The sequence below is a fragment of the Echiichthys vipera genome (assembly GCF_963691815.1).
Source record: "Echiichthys vipera genome assembly, chromosome: 7".
Lineage (NCBI taxonomy): Eukaryota > Metazoa > Chordata > Actinopteri > Perciformes > Trachinidae > Echiichthys > Echiichthys vipera.
The window spans coordinates 26,036,032-26,054,602 of record NC_139832.1 but is presented as its reverse complement, the minus strand read 5'-3'; the positions used below and the strand labels follow the sequence as shown (position 1 = coordinate 26,054,602).

The 18,571-nt window shown below is 41.7% G+C and overlaps 1 protein-coding gene across 3 annotated transcripts in view; it reads left to right on the top strand.

Annotated features, from left to right (window-relative positions):
• The window catches only part of bcar1 (BCAR1 scaffold protein, Cas family member), a 101,014-nt gene that overhangs the window by 31,137 nt on the left and 51,306 nt on the right, over positions 1-18,571 (top strand). The window contains exon 2 of one of the 3 annotated variants that reach the window (XM_083916117.1): positions 2,984-3,031. The exons of 1 other annotated variant lie outside the window; for it this stretch is intronic. In XM_083916117.1, coding sequence (XP_083772243.1) covers positions 2,984-3,031 — 48 coding nt within the window. Of the gene's footprint in view, positions 1-2,983; positions 3,032-17,039; positions 17,293-18,571 lie in introns of those variants that run through there. One more of the 3 variants, XM_083916119.1, reaches the window with a different exon arrangement.

Genomic DNA, 18,571 nt, shown 5'->3' with positions numbered 1-18,571 from the left:
TATAAAACCCCGCCTGGCTGCCCTGATTGGCTCTACCATTTTTTTACGGACCCTGAAATTCCTCTACTATGGAGCGATCCCAGATGGTTGAGTGGAGCTAGGCGGAGTCATGACACAGAGTCACACAAACATCAGACACATATCGGCAGAATCAGCGCGACATACTCCTCATAATATTGTATCGACAGTGATGCTGCTTCCGCGGTTACAGGGTGAAACAGGGAGTTATGCAGCATCACTTTCCACGTTGCAGATTAAACGCAAATGTAAAAAAAATATCAGGGCCAACTGTGCTCACTGACATTATACTTTATTTTTACATCATCCAAAGCATGACCGGAACCCCGGTGCAAGAAAAATCTCAAAATAAATTCATCCCAGTAGAAAATGAAAAAACGGTAAGTCAATTTTGACTGACCTAAGGCTCCAAATGTCGCATTATTGGTTCTTATGTCCCTTGAAGATTGATACTATTCTCTTTGCTTTCATATACCTATATTTATGGTGTGTTGAAGGGTTCCAGGACATCTATAGTACCACTGACAAATTGAATTGCAGTCTCTTCAAAGTATTCTTTCCTGGACCAAAGTGTCAGTCAGCCCGTGGTAAAAGATAAAGAGAAGATTATTATGAGTAGTAGTAGTATTATGTAATAGCCTAAACACCTCAGGCAGGCTGCGTAGGAGCCCTGATGGTGAAAATCCATCTGTAATCCACGTAAATCTCTTCTAATCTACATATTACGTGGATTAAAGAGCAGCTAGTCGGAGCTGCTAATGTGAGGACAGAAGGTTACCGATGCAGACTGATGCTTTAAAACTCATCAGTCAACTGTTAATATCGGCTCTAAAGCTAACAGGCACCCAGAGTCAAGACCTGAAACTGAGCCTGAGATGATCTTTTCTGTTGTGGTGTCTGTTGTATTCCAGCAGCAGACAGTGCAGACCATGGCCGGGTGTTCTGCTGCTCTATATTAGGAATGAATGCTAATTAGCCTACTCCACTTCTGATGGCCTATAAAAAGACAGCACAGCCTCTGGAGAACTTTGAGGGACTGGTCTGTCCTTTTGCCTTTCCTCTCCTCTGCAATATGAATGGATCTTGGAGCCTGATAGGCCTGATGTTGGCTTTACGTTACAGTGAATGAGCCGTCAGTTTGTCCACATGGAGGAACAAGTTAGACATGGAAATATTCCTGAAAGATATCCATCATGTTCTAACCAATGTTCAGAATTGTTGTTTAGGGGTCCAAATGCTGTTTTTGAGATAACAGGACATCTTCAATGCCTTACATTCTTTGAATTAAACATTCAATAATTAAAGTTCTTTCAGAAACTTTGATCACACACTGTGACGCTCTCCGTTCCTCGTCTAAGTGACTGTGACAGTAGCCAGCAGCTACTACAAGCAATATTAGGTTTTCTTTATGGGAGAAACATTTTGTGGAGCTGTAGACAATATTGCTTGGATTTTCTCACCTGACAGTGGCGACAGAGTAAAGGTCAGGAGCTGGGTACAGGCAGCTTCTTGGCAGGAGGAATATCCAGTGTCACTGTTGCATTGTATAAGATGGCTGCAGAATATTACGGTATATTCTGTCTGAGGAATTACTGGAGGAGCTGCTGGACGCGGTTGGAACGGTGAGAAACAAGGCCAAGCAACTCACAAATGAAGCAAAAGAGATAAAAGCTATGCGAAGTAAGTTCAAAAGTCCATCACTTGACATTGTTACTTTCCTATTCTTGGTGCTGTCATGTTTAAATAAAGCCATAACAAAACCTTTACATAACAGACCTATGATTAGAGATGTTGGGATGCCATTATTTTCCCTTCCTGATACCAATTCCTGAACTTGCTTATTGGTCGATACCAAGTACCAATCTGCTTCTAGTGGGAAGTTATGTCAAACAGCAGTATAAGACTGTCTTTTCTCAGCTGTTGACTGTCTATGGTAAACAAAGGGAGAGGGACAGGGTTCCTTTTTCTAAGCTTTATCTCAGAGAAGGCTCACAGTCGCAAACCCCTGTTCTGTCAGTTACAACAGAAATGGGCATAAAATAACTCCTTTGAATAGATTTTTTAAAATCGTATTGGAACGTTTCTGCGAAAAAAAAAAATTACTTTAGCATATCTTGCTGTTGGTTCCTCTAACTGTACAAAAGCAAAAATATCCTGTAAACTCACAGTACAGGGGCTGCAGCTTTTGACAGCCATAATATTTTTTGCCTGATATATGTATCTTTTTTTGGTTGCTGAAAGTGTATATTGCTGGTATCAAACTGTATTACGTATGTGTTGAATCAGATGAATTGTATTATGGGTCGTAGTCTACCCACAGACAGTGAATGTGTTGAAAACTGCGTCTTCTCCATGATGTCAGATGAACACATTTCAGCTGAACCAGCATTTCAGTATGTTCTAAATGTGGCCTGTGTGCGTGTGTGCGTGCGTGCGTGTGTAAGCTCCTTGCTGGTTGCATGTACTGGCTGTACGTCTGGACACACAGGTGCAAATGTGTGTTTGTGCTCATCCTGTGTCTTGTTTGCTTTGCAAGTGTGTGTGTGGGTGGGTGTGTGTGTGTTTCGTGTAAATGTGTTATCAGCAAATCTAGATCAGTCCAGACTGATTCACTGGCCCTTCAGGCTCAGTTGCCATAGAAACCCCTTATATGTGTGTGTGTGTGTGTGTGTGTGTGTGTGTGTGTGTGTGTGTGTGTGTGTGTGTGTGTGTGTGTGTGTGTGTGTGTGTGTGTGTGTGTAAGGTAGGGCCAGATTTCAAATGATATATGATCTGATGGTAAGGCTCACTTTAACTTCATCCGTCAAGCACACCTCTCACCAGTGGACTGTTATAAAGAAAGAAGTCACCATAAAAGAATATATTAGAACATATAAACATTCCCCTTTTGAGAAAATCAGTTTTGCCACACCTGTTTTCCTTGTATGTTTCTATGCTCATGTATGTACCGTATCTTGTCCTCCAGGTGTTCTGTAGAATGTTTGACTGCCTGCAGGGGGCACCGCAGGGAGAGGTAGGTCTGACAGCATGGAGTGGAGTAGTAACACCTGAACTGTGCACCAAACCTCCGCTCTAATAAGCCAATGGATGTGTTGAGATAGAACTGGAAAAATACTGGTCCTCTCTGATCACACTGAAACATTAATACTGAAAGTATTTTAAAGCCTAATTTGCATTCACGATGATATACTGAAGATATTAGGGATGGGCATTTTAAGTCATTTCCATATTCGAGTACTCACATTAAAGGAGGAGACTGATGAGGTCTTGACTCAGAAAGTCAGGCATGCAGAAATAATGTTCATGGAAGACTTAATGTATTCAAGTTTCATTCATGTTACATTTAGAAGCGTTTATTCATGTTATGTTACTTTATTTCAAATAAAATAGCTGTGGTGTTTCCCACAGAATTGATTCTATTTGTGGAGGGTGATGGGGGGGGGGGGGGGGCTGTTAAATTAATAAAATATAACACCTTAATGCTTCATCCGCACTCTTGTCTCAGTGTAAGAAAGCACATTGCTATCGCCTGATGAATGACAACTTTGTTCAACTTATTTTCTATAAGCAGTGTAAAGCATGGTGGGGTTAGCAAGCTAGCTGATGAACTAGTGATACATACAGTATATACTACAGACATGGCACAGCTCTCTTACGTGTGGAGGTCGACCAGTGGCGGGGAGATGCGGAGGGATGGTGGGGTACGCAAACTAGCTAACTTGCCAACTTACCATTAGATGACTCAACTACTGATTTACTGTAGCTATGATGTTATGTGGTCAATTCAACCGTGGTGCATCTCATTAATGGTATCTGTGGTGAAAACATGCTAAAAATAACTTTATATGCATGTGGAATGTTGTTGTAACGTTACTTATAACATTATTTATACCCTACACATTAGCTTGGAGTTAGCCACTTGTCATAGTAGCACATCGTTTTAAGATATTGACAGTTGCAAAGCAAAAAAGAAGCAAATTCTCATTGTGTTGAACGAATTCTGACGTCCAAATCGAGTACTCAAATCCTCATGCCCATCCCTAGTAGATATCAGGTAGCCCTGATCCACTTCATGTCAAAAAATGCAAACTTGTAATCGTTTTACTCACAAGACATAAAGGAAGAGTGGAACATTTTTTAAATGGCATACTTTTTTAGCCAGAACCAGATGATTGATGTCTGTTTCACACGTGTGAAGCAGCGTGGAGTGGAACTTAAGAAAGTCACCCTGTGGTCTGAACATATTGCAAAGCTGTCATGTATAAGTGATAAGAATAAGTATAAAATAAGTGATTTTACGTATTTTTGCAAAACAAAGTTAGAGATCTAAGGTAAGAAGTAAAATAGACATAAAATAGACTCATAAAAGAAACATGTTCTATCCTCTTACAGCAAACATTTGTTATAACTAAGCAGTCCAGCCCAACTCATTACATTTCCATTTTGTTCTAACTGTTACTTCACTGCAAGAGTGTGAGCTCGGAGTGCTAATCAGTGTGATGTTGAACAATTGCGTAACCACTGAGTGAGACTGCATACTGTGTGGACTCTTGCTGCATGTATCTGTTCAAATCTATATGGATTTGAACTACTAGGCAGGAAAAACTCATTTATTGTGTCTTTCACTCCATGATGGCCCTGAGCACATTCTCCACATTGTCTGCTGCCAATGAAGTAAAGTAGCTAATGTTTAGTCATGTCAAGAGATCTTTTAGGTTTTGTTATTTTCAGATTCTAGGATTCTTTTTGAGTTTTAGGTTTCAGCATTTAGGAACATCATTCTGATCAAAAATTGGTGGCCTTAGAATATTTGTCCAATTTATTACATTGTACAAAGTAATTAGTCCCACTTACTAGACTAGACTGTTGGGATAAAGCGTGCCATTGGCGGCCTATTTCAGAAGGGATTTTCCTCTTCTTCCGATATCTCCATTATATATTTTGCAAGGGCGCCACTACTGCATCCAGGGCTTAGTGCCACTCAGCACTGTGACGATAGGTCTGGCATTACGAGAGGTAGGTAATATACCGGTAGCTCACCTGGTAGAGTATGCAAACAGAGTGTGTATGAGGCTATTACTACAGGGGTCCTTTGCTGCGTGTCAACACCCCTAGCAGCTGGATAGCTCAGCGGGCAAGAACTGGTTGGGACAAGCCTCTTAAGAGTCTCCCCTGGAAAGAGGCTCTGGGGCTAGACTGTTAATACGATCTAACTTGGAGCAAGGAATCGTTGTCTCTCTCAATTTTCCCATTTGCCCTTTGCATATCTTGAGAAGTATTCATCCGATCTACTTCACACTACTCAGTTGTATTGCTCGGGACCCGAGGATATGCATTGTCAAATTTGCAAATTGGCCAGATGGTGGCACTATAACAACAAAATGTATCTCTTGAAATTTTCACTACACAGAGAGGATGGCGTGTGACACAAGAAGGTGAAAAGGGCCATGCTTGACACATCCCATAGGCTGTGTGTGTGATGTTCTCGACAGTGGCTGTCATTTTACTTCACCGTCACAGAGCGGATTGTCTGGCACTGTAGAACAGAGTGTTGCCTCTGGCGTGACTCCACTCTGTTAGTCTGTGACAATGTGTTCAGTATAATCACTATATGGGATGGCTTTGGTTTGACATTTTATAAAAACAATACTTTCTTGGTAACTTTCCAGCAACCTGACTGTTTGATTTGCTACAGTCACCATTTCTGTCAGTACCAAAAGAGTATTGAGGTGTGATACCCAACCCTAATCACTACCTTCAAATGTTTAGCTACAGTTACGTGCCTGAATCACAAATACCACATGATCAGAGTGGGACTAAAACACCAGTGTAGACAGTGTGAATTTAGTGTGTATCTCTCTTCAATAGGTGTCCAGTATGTTTTGTTTTCTTTTATGTTGCATTGACAGGGTGACATTCATGCCACAGTTTTATGATAATGGCCCAGACAGCTCTGAATGGCTGTTACTGTGCAGTGAATAGGATGCATTCACACTGTGTCGTCCCGTATTGAAAGAGATTGCAGCTGATAAAAAGACCTCCACAGTGGAGGCATGAGAGTCGCGACTGCAGAAGCCTTTTGTACAACTAGCTTCTTTTATCATTTCACTTGCATGTTCCATTCTGATTCAAGCTTTTTTTATCATATTTTATTTCAGTTCTGTTGTGGGTCTTCTTATTGTCTGTACGTGAAAAATGTTAACTGCTGCTGGGTGTGTGTGTGTGTGTGTGTGTGTGTGTGTGTGTGTGTGTGCGTGTGTGCGTGTGTGTGTGTTTGTGAGATAGAAAGAGTTGTGTGTGAGCATTCTGTCTAATCAACCAGTCACATCATTTTTTGTGCCTGACCCCTGATCCTGTCAAACTCTGACATCACACTCACAGAGGGACTATTTGTATCTTTGTGTGTGTGTGTGTGTGTGTGTGTGTGTGTGTGTGTGTGTGTGTGTGTGTGTGTGTCTCTGTGTGTGGACCTTCTGGACTTTTCCAACTCCCCACTTTCCCCCACCACTTTGAGCATCTGAACACACTCTCTCATCTCCACTAAAAAGCCTCCAGTATCAAAAACTCTTCTTTACAGTTGAAATACTTTTGAAGTCACAGTGGTGGTTCTTTAGAAGCACGCGTGGTGCTGAAATCAGGGTGGAATTAGAAGTTATTTGTATTGAAAAACTGCTTTATTTTAACCATAACCACGATGTCTCCCTAACCTAAACCACATGGTTATTATTGTAAGAGCGAAAGGAAACAGAGGACATCTTGGACAGATCCAAAGAGCATTTGAGAAGCAGGTAAAACAGACAATAACGCCATTGATGGGATTTTAAAACTGTACACCATAGTTGAAACAAGTCTAATATACAGTATTTAAACGTATTCGTATTGATATGCATATGTAACTCATGGTAGTAATAGCAGTTCACGAGTGTCCCCAGGGCTAGTGTCCTCCTGCAGGTGTAGCAGTGGGTGGTAAACAGGTCACAGAGAACTGGAAAAACACCTTGTCTGACCCTTGCCATGTAGTGACAGCAGCACGTCAGCAGCTGCAGTCCTGTTCAGCCACAGTGCTGCTCTGCACCACAAGCAGTTTGATAGAACTCAGCCCAACAGGGACGTGCACACGGCCAGGCTAAAGCTGCTCCAGCCACAGCCCATCTGCCCTCTTTGGCTGAGCTGCCCCTCTGGAGGAAGAAAAAGGCTTTTATCTTTGCTGTTGTGCAGTGGCAGGTTTACTGGGGTGGCAAATGATAGAAGATGCCACCCCTAAAAAATGCCTTGCCTCCGCAGTTTTAGACAATCAAATTCATACACTGGAGTTATAAGTTATTAATACTTGAATTACTCTGTAATATTGTTATTTTTTAATTGTTCATAATTTGATAGAATATCAGCTGTGGCTATACCACTTCTGAATAACCAAGGCACTTCAACAAAACCTTTATTTGGTGAAAAAAGCAGTTAGCCAAATTAGAGAACACTTTCAGATTCCTCCCAGTTATTGGTGTTAATCTGGCACCTGGTGACGATTTACTTAAAGTGTAAGTTCGGCGAAAATGGTCCCTATGGTCTTTTTCAGCATGAAAATACCTGTAGAGATGCTAACAGTCTCAATGGGCTAATAACGATTAGCTCAGGGTGGTGCGCTGAACGCATCCCAAATGGCATTTTTTAACCACTAATACTGCTCAAAATAACACCAAACCTCTGCAGCATTATGATAACAGTCCCTACACATAGTACGAAGCACCAACAACATAGTTAGCATACCTGGAGACTATTTTTCATGTCTGTGCCTTACCAGTAGGTCCATGTTGACAGGTGGTCCATACAAATCGATTACCGAATGCACTGGAGTTCAGTTCAAGGAGGAACTTTTTTTAAATAAATTCCGGGTTTGCTAACTAAGTTGTTGGTGCTTTGTTTGCACTTCGAGTGCACTTTATATATATCTATGTGAAAGGTTGTGTCTGGTTGGAAATCTACAAGAGTGGAACTCCAATAAGTACATGCAAATGCAGCAAGAGGTGACGAGAAGTTATGATAAGATGGAGACATGGGATTGACAGGATGTCAGAAACAGATTTAATCCCCAGAAAATATAAAACAAACAACCAGCCTCCAGTGTGGAGCCATGAGCCGTGAGAGGGCACAGGGTTTTGTAACAGTAGTAATGGGAATCTTCTGAATGATTCTGGTAACATTGGTAAAATTGCCGATTTTTGAACCTGTATGTTGTATGTTTTTAAAATGGACCTTGAGTCTCTTCAATAAAGCTGATGATGGCAATGAGGATGAGGAGTAAATGGAAAACCAATTTTCAGAAAATTACTCTGGTGAACCATTTGTTTGTGTTCTTATTGTAGGCGACTGAATCCCAATAAGAAACAGAAGAGAAGGGCGCCATCTGACCAAACAAAAATAGCAGAGAGTGTGTGAGGACACAGCTTTTTAGAAAAAACGTGAAGTGCATTCAATTTAGAAGCATGTTGCACTTGTCTGTATGAGAATGATGAAATGAAGTGTCATTTGTGTCACGGCTGGCTGAATATCTTCATGCTCTGGGGTGAGGAAACAAAACATTAAGTCTCCAGCTGCAGAGACTTCTGCTGCTAGCACAACCAGGATACCCATTGGGGTCCACAGTGTTGTTCAGCCGTGTGTCCTTGGAAAAGAAACAGGCCGTGGATCAGTTGGTTAAAGGTTTCAGGACGCCCAAACTATAGTTGTAGATCATCTGTGGACGGTGGGCAGCCCTGGCTCTGTGTCCAGTGAGACGGTTATCCATCCAAGGGGCTCCGCTGCCCTGCCGCCTCCTGTCTGAAGCAGACTCAAACATGTAGGACTATGGCTCTGGTGTTTAACCATACTGATTCATGCTGCTCTTAAAACCAGTCACCAAATGTCTCAACCATGGCACGAGTGCTAGCATGAGCATCGGTGGGCGGAGTGAGGCCAGATCCAGAATTTCTCAATGAGGGAGAAAGAGTAGATGTACTTCCAGCTCCATATCTGAGTTTTTATTTTTTTATTTCTATGTTGGGAAACCATTTTAAATGAAATATTAATTATAGCGGAGTTGTTTTTACATACTTTGACACATGTCACGTGTTAACTTGCAAAAATATGTAGGAAAGTTGTTTACTTTGACTTAAAGGTGTTTTTCTGCTGATACTTAAAAACTCCCATTTACATCCACTGTTATTCAATAATAAAAAAGAGAAAAGTCAAATGAGGACATTTTATGGCAACTCTCAAAGAAGTTACCATGACATATAAACAAACCGTATTCACAGCATGACTGATATGTCCTCGTTAAGCCCTTTGTCTTAATTGCTGTGTATGAGTGTGTGTGTGGGTGTGTACGTGTAACTTGATGTACAGAAATAATTTTCATCCCAATAACACCCTGAATGTGTATTTCCCTACTGCAGAAGGAAGTGATCCTGCAGTAAGCTGGGGTCTCACATCAGCAGTGCTCTGAAAAATGGAGAGAAAATTCAAATGAGATCACAAACTGTAGCAGCAAGGCTTCACACACACACACACACACACACACACACACACACGCACACACACACACACACACACACACACACACACACACACACACACACACACACACACACGCACACACACGCACACACACACACACACCATGTCTGTCCAGTCTCCTGGGTGCTTTAGATAGATGCCTAAATGGAGCACAACGATAGAATCCTAGTTTTAAAAATCACTGACACACACATACACACACACACACACACACACAGACACACACACACACACACACGCACACACTCTTACACACGCACACACAAGCACACACAAGCACACACACACACGTCATCACAGGAAATGAATTTCATACCGGGACAAACAACAAATCCTATTATGCTTCTTTGTGTGTGTGTGTGTGTGTGTGTGCGTGTATTGTGCCATTTTGTATCAATACAATGACCCCTTTGTCCCGTCACTGCTGCTTGTGGTGCATTAAAAATAACTGCCCTAATGTTTGGCCTATGGTATTAGCACCAAATGCCACAGTCATTAGTATTTCTGTGAAACAAGTGCACAGCTCTGCCTGCATGTGCTGAATGTGAAGTACTTCACAGTTATCAGGTAGAGACCTTGTGCCTCTAAAATGTCAGCTCGACAAGGAGAACAGCCTTGTTTCGTTCCCTTGGTTGGAAATGTATTCTAGGTAAGAGCCACAGGCGTATGAGCATAGGTGGGTTGGACCTAGCATCAGTGAAGATATCAATAGTTCATGAACATCACAAAAATCAGACATCAAAGGTTTAAGCCCATGAACAGCCGTTTGTACTGTATTTTGTGCTCAGGGCTGAGACAGATCACTTGCTGTTATATTAAGCAGCCTAAATAATGAACACACAGTCCCATACACAGACACACACACACACACACACACACACACATGCCAAGCTCATCAATTAGTGTGTCAGCCACTGGACCAGAGCAGAGAGCTGACAGGGGTTAATGAAGTTATTAACCATGTGAATGGAGAGAGAATGGAGGAAGAGTGAACAGAGGAGAGGAGATGCTCATCCACACACACTGTCCTTCATCTGATTCTACTTAATTTAAATTGGGATTTAATCTGCACTTGAATGAGGCGCTGGGATGCGGATGAAAAAGAGGAATTCATTCCAGTTAGGCATGTGACTTACAGCCACGATATGTAAGATTCTCAAAAAAGACACATTAGACCGCAACACATAGTGATGAGAATTATTTGTCTACCAACAAAATTCTGCAAAGATTGAATTACTAACTTTATAAGTCATTATTGAAATGTGACGATGTGATGTGTCATGGTTGGACTTCATACCTTTCCCTGTAGCAGCTGACCAGTAAAAACACTGTTCTGCTGGTGGCTATAAGGTTGTCACTTTATAGTTCAATACAATACTCGTATAAAAAAATGATACTCAATACACTACAAAATAGTGGGGTTTTTTTGTTGTTTTTTTTTAGATTAAAGTGTAATTCTGGCGCAAAATCCCCCTATGGTCTTTTTTTCGGCACTGACATACATCAAATAAGCCATCAAGAAACCTCTGCAGTAGCATGATAAGAGTCCCTACACATAAAACTACGCACCAATGGGCTCCTTCCTTTTGGATTGACTTAGGTAATCGACTTGAATGGACTTTACTATGAGAGGAGCTGGTACAGGGGCCAGTAGGTAAGTCTTTCAAAAAACTCTTTTAATAAACTCTGGGTTCACTAACTACGTTGTTGGTGTTTTGTTTTATGAGTAGGGACTCTTCTCATGCTACTGCAGAGGTTTGGTGTTATTTTGAGCAGTATTAGTGGTTAAAAAAGCCATTTTAATGCCTTCACCATACTGCCCCGAGCTAATCAATGTTAGCCACGTCCGGCTGTTAGCGATTACCGGATTTCTCCGTTAATAGTTCATACACGAAAAAAACTGCAATGCAATGATTTTGTGCCGGAATTACACTTTAAGTACCTACACACATTGTTAGTATTGAAAAAAGTAAAAAACAAAAAAAGTACTGTATGGAAACTTCTGAAAAAGTCTGCAGAGGAAAAAAACAGGTGTGAGTGTTACTGCTCATTCAGACTGAATACTGCAGTGTTTTAGTGGGTGGTTGGCGGTGTGTGTTGTTTGAGGTGCAGGCGAGACGATGAGAATACGACCCCTGAAGTCCAAGTACAGTTATCACAGCACTCTTTTTATTCCCAGTGGTCCCCAGGTAAACATTGAGAAAGTTGTTAGAAAGTAATGTACCAGGAATTTTTCTTTGGATGTATTTGATTGGCCAACGCAGTGCCTTGTCACATGACATTTAATGGTGTTGCAGCAAGAGTTGAGCCAGGTTTCCACTTTTTGGCCAGATGCCTTTTGATGGTGGAGAAGTCTGCGTTAGTATTCACACCGCATCAATGCAGTAGTCTCGTTGAAATGAATGAGGGGCTGCTTTTTTAATGCATTGCTTATGTAGGTCTCAACATAGTCTTAGGATACATCCACACTCATACATTTTCATTTTAAAATGCATAACTTTTGCAACATTTACACCTTGTGTCCACAGTACTCCAAGCCACTTAAACGGAGACGTTTAGAAACTCTGCGGAGCGTTTCTAGTTTGAAAACTCCAAGGTTGTGTTTTAGACAAGACAGGCAGAAATAGAGACCTTTGGAAACAATATCACCTGCTTCAGCCAGTCTTAACACTTTACATTTAGAAACGCCGTTTTAGAATGAAAACATAGTAGTGTGGATGTAGCCTAAGCCACATTTTGTCCTTTGGATATACATGAGCAGGAAGTTGACTTCCTTTAGGAAAAATGTAGTAATTAGACAAACCAGAAACTAGGTTTCACATTAACAAGATTAGGAATTAAAGATTAATGCAGAGCACTGACACCAAAGTGCTTGCTTAAATGCATTTAAACACACTGTGCTTATCTACTGGAAGGCCTCAAATCTCAGCATCTCACTTGTAATACCTTTGCATTGATGCTTGTGCATTGGTATAGACACTGAAGTAATCCATAATCCTCAGAGACCCCTCAATCCTGACACTACAAACATGCTCCCTCTAGTGTAATGTGTATTTCACAAGGTGCTTCCCAAACAAAGATAGTAGCCTGACATCATAGCTGCTTGGTTGTCCTTTTTCCATCTTTGTTTTTGTCCAGGGGTAAAGACGCACCTTGTGAAGACAGTCAGATTTTACTTCGACAGACACCAGCGGAAAATACAAGGGTTTTTAAGGACCACCATGGTCCGGCAGTGTTGAGCCAGAGCTCCAGATTGGACGTCCGTAGTGAAGACAGAAACTGAGTGTTCAGGAAGCCACTTCCCCAGCAGAGACCATTACCATATTCTTATTCGCATTGACCTACATCGCTTTAATCCTCAATGACTGCTTTCTGTTCTGTGTGTGTGTGTGTGTCTGTGTGTCTGCGTGTGTGTGTGTCTGTGTGTGTGTGTGTTTGTGTGTGTGTATGTTATGGGCTTGCCATTTGTAGGTCAGTGTGACAGAGGCTGTTGTTGTCAAGTGTGGCGGTCAGAGAGGGCAGTGCTCAGGTCATGGAGGGTGAAGTGTGTGTGTAGGTGTGTGGAATGTTCTGTTGGATAGTTGGCACCAAGCTGGTCCGCATCAGACACAATGTAACCGTTGTTCAAATATCAAAGGAGAGGCAGGCACTGGTTACATGGCCATATTTGGACCTCCTATACTTGATACAGGCAAAAATACAAATAGATAAACACAGACTTTATTTCCTAAACCTCTCACAAAACTCTTCATATTCTTCATTCATATGAGGCTCTCCAGAATATCTGGACTCCAGTTCTAGTCTGGCTCAACGGATTGTTTCTGTACGAACTGGTTTGGTCTAGGGATGCAAAGCTGGCTCTTATCACTAGTCCTTACCTGAGCTGAGTGAGCTTGAAAACAAGGAAAACAATTATAAGGACTGCTTTCAAACACCAGAGAGAAGGCTGAGGTAGGTTTGCTTCCCAGGTAGTAAGCTGCTGGTAGCTTAGTCGCAAAACTCGTTCCTGTGACAAGGCCCTGTTAGCGCTGGTTTCTGATCATGTTAGCAGCAGCTCATGTGTTGTTTTACTACCCTTCAGTTTAGGTTGTTGTTGGATGGATGCTCAAAAACATTTGTGCATGGGCTGGAACAGTGTGACTGGAATGGTATGAATAGTTGTCTTCAACACTGAGGCTCTCCAGCGCAGTGTTCACGTGCGCCTCATTAACTTTCCTTCCACCCAACAGCCACAAGCGCTCTGGCAGTGACGCCTTATTATCACGCCCTGCGTAACCACACCTCCCAGCATCTCTCCAATATGAAAACAGCCCCCAAAGAAAGTAAAAAGAAAAGAAAGAAGAAAACACAGGCGAGCTAGCTTATTTTTACAGTACTGGGATGTCCGATGTGTTGTCCATCTCGCCATTGCTTGCCTCCCTACATGAAAATATTCCACTAAAAACAGTTCCCTCCTGAAACAATCTTGCAAAAGCACCGTCACTGATTGATTTTTTTCGTGTTCCCTTTCCCTCAATGTATGTGTGGGGTAGCCAGACTACTCCAGCGCTAAAGTATCTGTAAATCTGATTTATCCTCTTCCTCCATGCCATAAAGCTCCATATTCATTTAAAACTACTACTACTTCTACTATAAAGCCTGGAGACGCAGTATGTATTATAATCTGCTCTGGGGGGTGTTTAATCAGAAAATGTAATGGTTAGGTTTGTATTAAAGGCTCAATCCTCACATGGATAAATTAATCAGTGTTAAAAGGTGTTAAAAAATCAGCAGACAGAAGGATCACAATTATACAGCAATAATCAGAGCCACAATGCAAACTCATTTTAAGTCATTGTATCACACAATGAGCCACACTCGGCATCAGAAAATGTCTTTTAAATTATTGTCCAAAAGGTCCGAATAATGATCTCCGACAGAAACAGTCCAAAGTTAAATCAGAAATCACTTTATGGTTTCATATGGTTTGTAGGAGTGAATCCTCTTCTCAAACTAAATAATAAAGGCTCTCTGATAAGTTTCAGTTTCGTTTTCCACCCATTAGGAGTGGAGCATCTTCACAAACAATTTAACAAACGATCTTTGAATCTCCAATGCTGTTTTCTGACAATTATAAACAAACAACCATGTAGAGACAGAATTTACACGCTGTCGTGTAAATAAGATAAATAACATAAGGCTGTTTAATTTGTTTACTAAAAGGACAAAGGTATAGAGCTGTTCTATAGGAAAGGGATCCTAAAATGACTCCTGTTGGGATCTGACGCTATTCAGAAAATACAATTACATAAAATTTACTTGATGTTCAAGGGGGGCTGTTGAAAAGTAAACATGTTGAGTGACTTATTAACACTGTGTTTAATGGTGTTTTTGTGGAATTTGTGACCATCAGAAAAGTACACAATAAAATAGTTCAAAACATGTCATGTTTACAATGAAACCAGGTTTCAGTGAGTGTCAATTTAAAATCCACTTGATCCAGATTTTACTATAGAACCGAGTTCATGTTTACATACTGTATCTTTCCTTTCCTAACTTCTCTACAGTTTGACTTTTTTTTCCGTTGGCTCACATTTTCCCCTTTTTCTGTTTGAATATTAAGGATACAGTGAGCAGTGCTTATTGGTTATTTGTAGTGCTCACGTGGAGTTTGGTGGGTGCCTAATGACACAGCCCTAATCAACATCTACTCATGTAGTGTGTTGTGTTTTCTATCTCAGTCATTCAGTAGATAATTCTTAATAATAAAAGACTAAATACTCTTTGTACGTTGATGGAATCGGTCTTTCTGTGTTTGCTAGTTTTTGTGGGTTTGAGCGATCATCCAGTCCGTTCCGAGATCATTTCCTAACAATACACCATTCACTCTGAAAAACAGGCCCAATCTCTCTTTCAGTGGAGCTGGAAAACGCTGACAGTGGTGCTCGAGGGCCAGAGAGAAAAAGGTGTTTTTAAACAAATCTATATTAGTGTTGACATGGCTCCGGGGGCCCGTTGATGGGTCATAAAGTCTGAAATGTACCCTGCATACAGAAGCAGACCTCAGCTTCCTGATGGGATACTCTTCCACTGTCCTGTGGACGACCCCTAAGAAAGTCGGGTCATGGGCTGCTTGTGTGTGTACGGGAGGGGTTGGGGGTCATAAGTGCTGATATTGACACGTGTTTGGGTGTCATGAAGACATGAACTCCGATCTCAAGATACAGCCGTATAACAGCTTCTTCACATGGAGTTAGACATCACACACACATATGAAGTAGCCTCTGGCCTCTCATGAAGCTGTAGCTGTGTGAGTGTGTCACACAAGACCAATTTGTCTGACGACCCTGTAGGTGGACTATAAAAGTATTCCCCAAACTGTCCATTGTAAAGATCCTTGTTCACAGCTGTGAGCCTTTTTTTTTAACATAAACACATTGAATAAAAATGTGTCTGGACCAAGATACTTTTGGCATTTTTGGACTAATATACCTTGTCACTTATTGGCAGGCATTATGCTGACAGCTGAAACTGGCCAATAATACGGAAAAGATGTATTGGTCGTACTCTCCTCCTTCCGTCTTTTAAATCTATCACAATGGATTCCAGCAAAGATTTGCGGGTAAATCTCAGAAATGAAATATTTTCTCTAAGAATCCTGAGATTGATCTTACAACTTTTTGCAACACTATTTTAGGAGCCAGTATTTCCTAATCTGTTTTCACGACGTTTCCTGGAAATAGCCTTGGTAATAGGGCAGTCACTAATAAATGGAGAGCGTATTCATCTCACTTTAATTAGTTGTGTTGTTTTTATAAGCAGCTGTGATTTCTTAAACTCAAAGTTACATCAGTTCATTCATTTCAGATTCAGATTGAGTATTACTGGAATCTTTATTCTTCATTAATTGGAAGTGTGCAATATAAACACTGTTCACATTTGACTTTCCTATGAATTAACAATTGAATATTGACATTAGATTTCAGGAAACTAATATATAATACTACAGAACTTTTCTGACATGGGTGTAATTGTCTTTTTTGTAGATTGTATTGACTGTTTGGTGCTGAGGCAGCTCCAGTTTAGTTAGCAGCTCTTTAAAGGACAACCAATCTGAGGGTGAAGACAATTAGATGAGGTAATGTTTTTGTTGTAGGTAACGGTGCTCATGTGAGTCTCAGCAGCATCCCAAAGCACTGACTGTCTCTCACAGCCAGGGGGAGAGAGCGAGAGCGAGAGAGAGGGGAGAAGGGACAGCGGGAGGGCAAAGCTTATTTGCATGAGAAGAGCTCCTCGGGCCAATGGCCAGACTGGATAGAGGGAATATCAGGATCCAAGAGGAAGTGACGTGTCGGGTTGCACACTCCTCCCTCTTTTCCTCAGGAGAGAGAGAGAGAGAGGGAGAGAGAAGGGGCGAGCAGGGTAGAAGTATATGGGTCTCATTCTTGCTGTGTGAGATCACGGAGAGGCAGAATGTGTCGGAATCTGCTTGACTACTGAAAACAAGACTGAACAAGACAGAAGGAGAGACAAAGGGAAGAAAAGGGAAGAAAGGAGGGAGGACAGAAGGACCTAGGAAGGAAGGAGGGCGGAGGAGGCGACCTGAAGGAGTTTTGGGATCTTTTTGGGATCTACTCTCCGCAAAAAGGATCGAGTTGGCAAAGTGTCTCACAGGGGCTGAGCTACAGCCCTGCCCCGGAGTTACCACAGCCGCCTCACTGCAGCAGGGACAAAATGAACTATCTGGTGAGTGTGTGTGTGTTTGTGTGTGTGTGTGTGAGATTTCAGTGGGTGCATGCTAAATCACTGCCCATGGCACTCTGACTTTGTAAAAACCCTGTGCCTTTTTTGGTGCTTGTCTGCTCCTTCAACTCATTTAGTTCAGTGTGTGTGTGAGTGTGTGTGTGTGTGTGTGTGTGTGTGTTTTACCAGGACCTGCTATGCCCCAGCTGTGCACGGACTGAGGTGGGGAGCAGAGGTGGGGGGGAACTTGAGTATGGAGAAAAAGGAAAATGTGAAGGGGGAGGAGAGAGAAACTGGAGTTAACATTTTCTCTGCAGATTCCTACCTTTTGTTGGCTCTCAGCGGGGAGTGTGTGTGTGTGTTTGTTGTAAAGGGTTTGAAGTCAGTACACACAGGTCGAGGAGACTTGGCCGTCCTGTAAAGGAATGTGCAGAGACAAAAAAAGGGCCAAGTTGATAAAAGTTGAGTTGTATGTTGTTTTGTATGGAGAAAGTTTTCAAGTGAAAGACTTTTTATCAAGGCCATTGAATATAAGAACTGTGGCATTTATATGCTGAAAAAATCAGTACAAAAGTAGCAAAAAGAGAAAATATATGTGGCATTTCTGGGTTGCATATCTGAGTACTAAAAGAAGTGAGCGTGCGACTTGATGCCTGTAATCCTCTTGAGAGCTTTCCTTACTGAATCCTAAAGAGACACTGTGCGTGTTTTCTTTTAAACTTTCTTCTTTGAATGCATCACCGCATCAGAATCAGAACACACCAGAAAGCTGTCGTCCGGTTTATGGCAGACAAAAAGAAAGAAAGAAAGGAGAGGGAGAGAGAGAGGGAGAGCCGTGGTCTGTCTTTCTGCTGACTCAGAGGAAAGTGGAGAGAAATGAAGGTTTTATGGCCAGAGGACAGAGGCTGGTGAAAGAGAAAAATGCTTCAGTAGAGCAAGAGCAGAGGGAGAAGGAGAGCAAAAAGAGAGGCAGGACATGGTGATATGTGCAAGTATTGAATATGACATTGATTTAGTAAAACAGTGAGAGAGAGGCAGATCTTGTAGAGGAAGAGAATAATGTGTTTGGTGATGAGGGAGGGAAAAGTATTTAGAAAGGAAGGAGGAGGGATAGAAAAAGAAACTGCCAGCAAAGTCCTTCCCTGCTATTGTTTGGAAGGCTTCTGCGTCAGTGTTGGCTCACTGCTCATGTCATACCACTGCATGTGTGTGTGTGAGTGTGTGTGTGTGTGTTTGGGGTAACTACACAGTCAGGAATGTGGCAAACAGTGAAATACTGTGG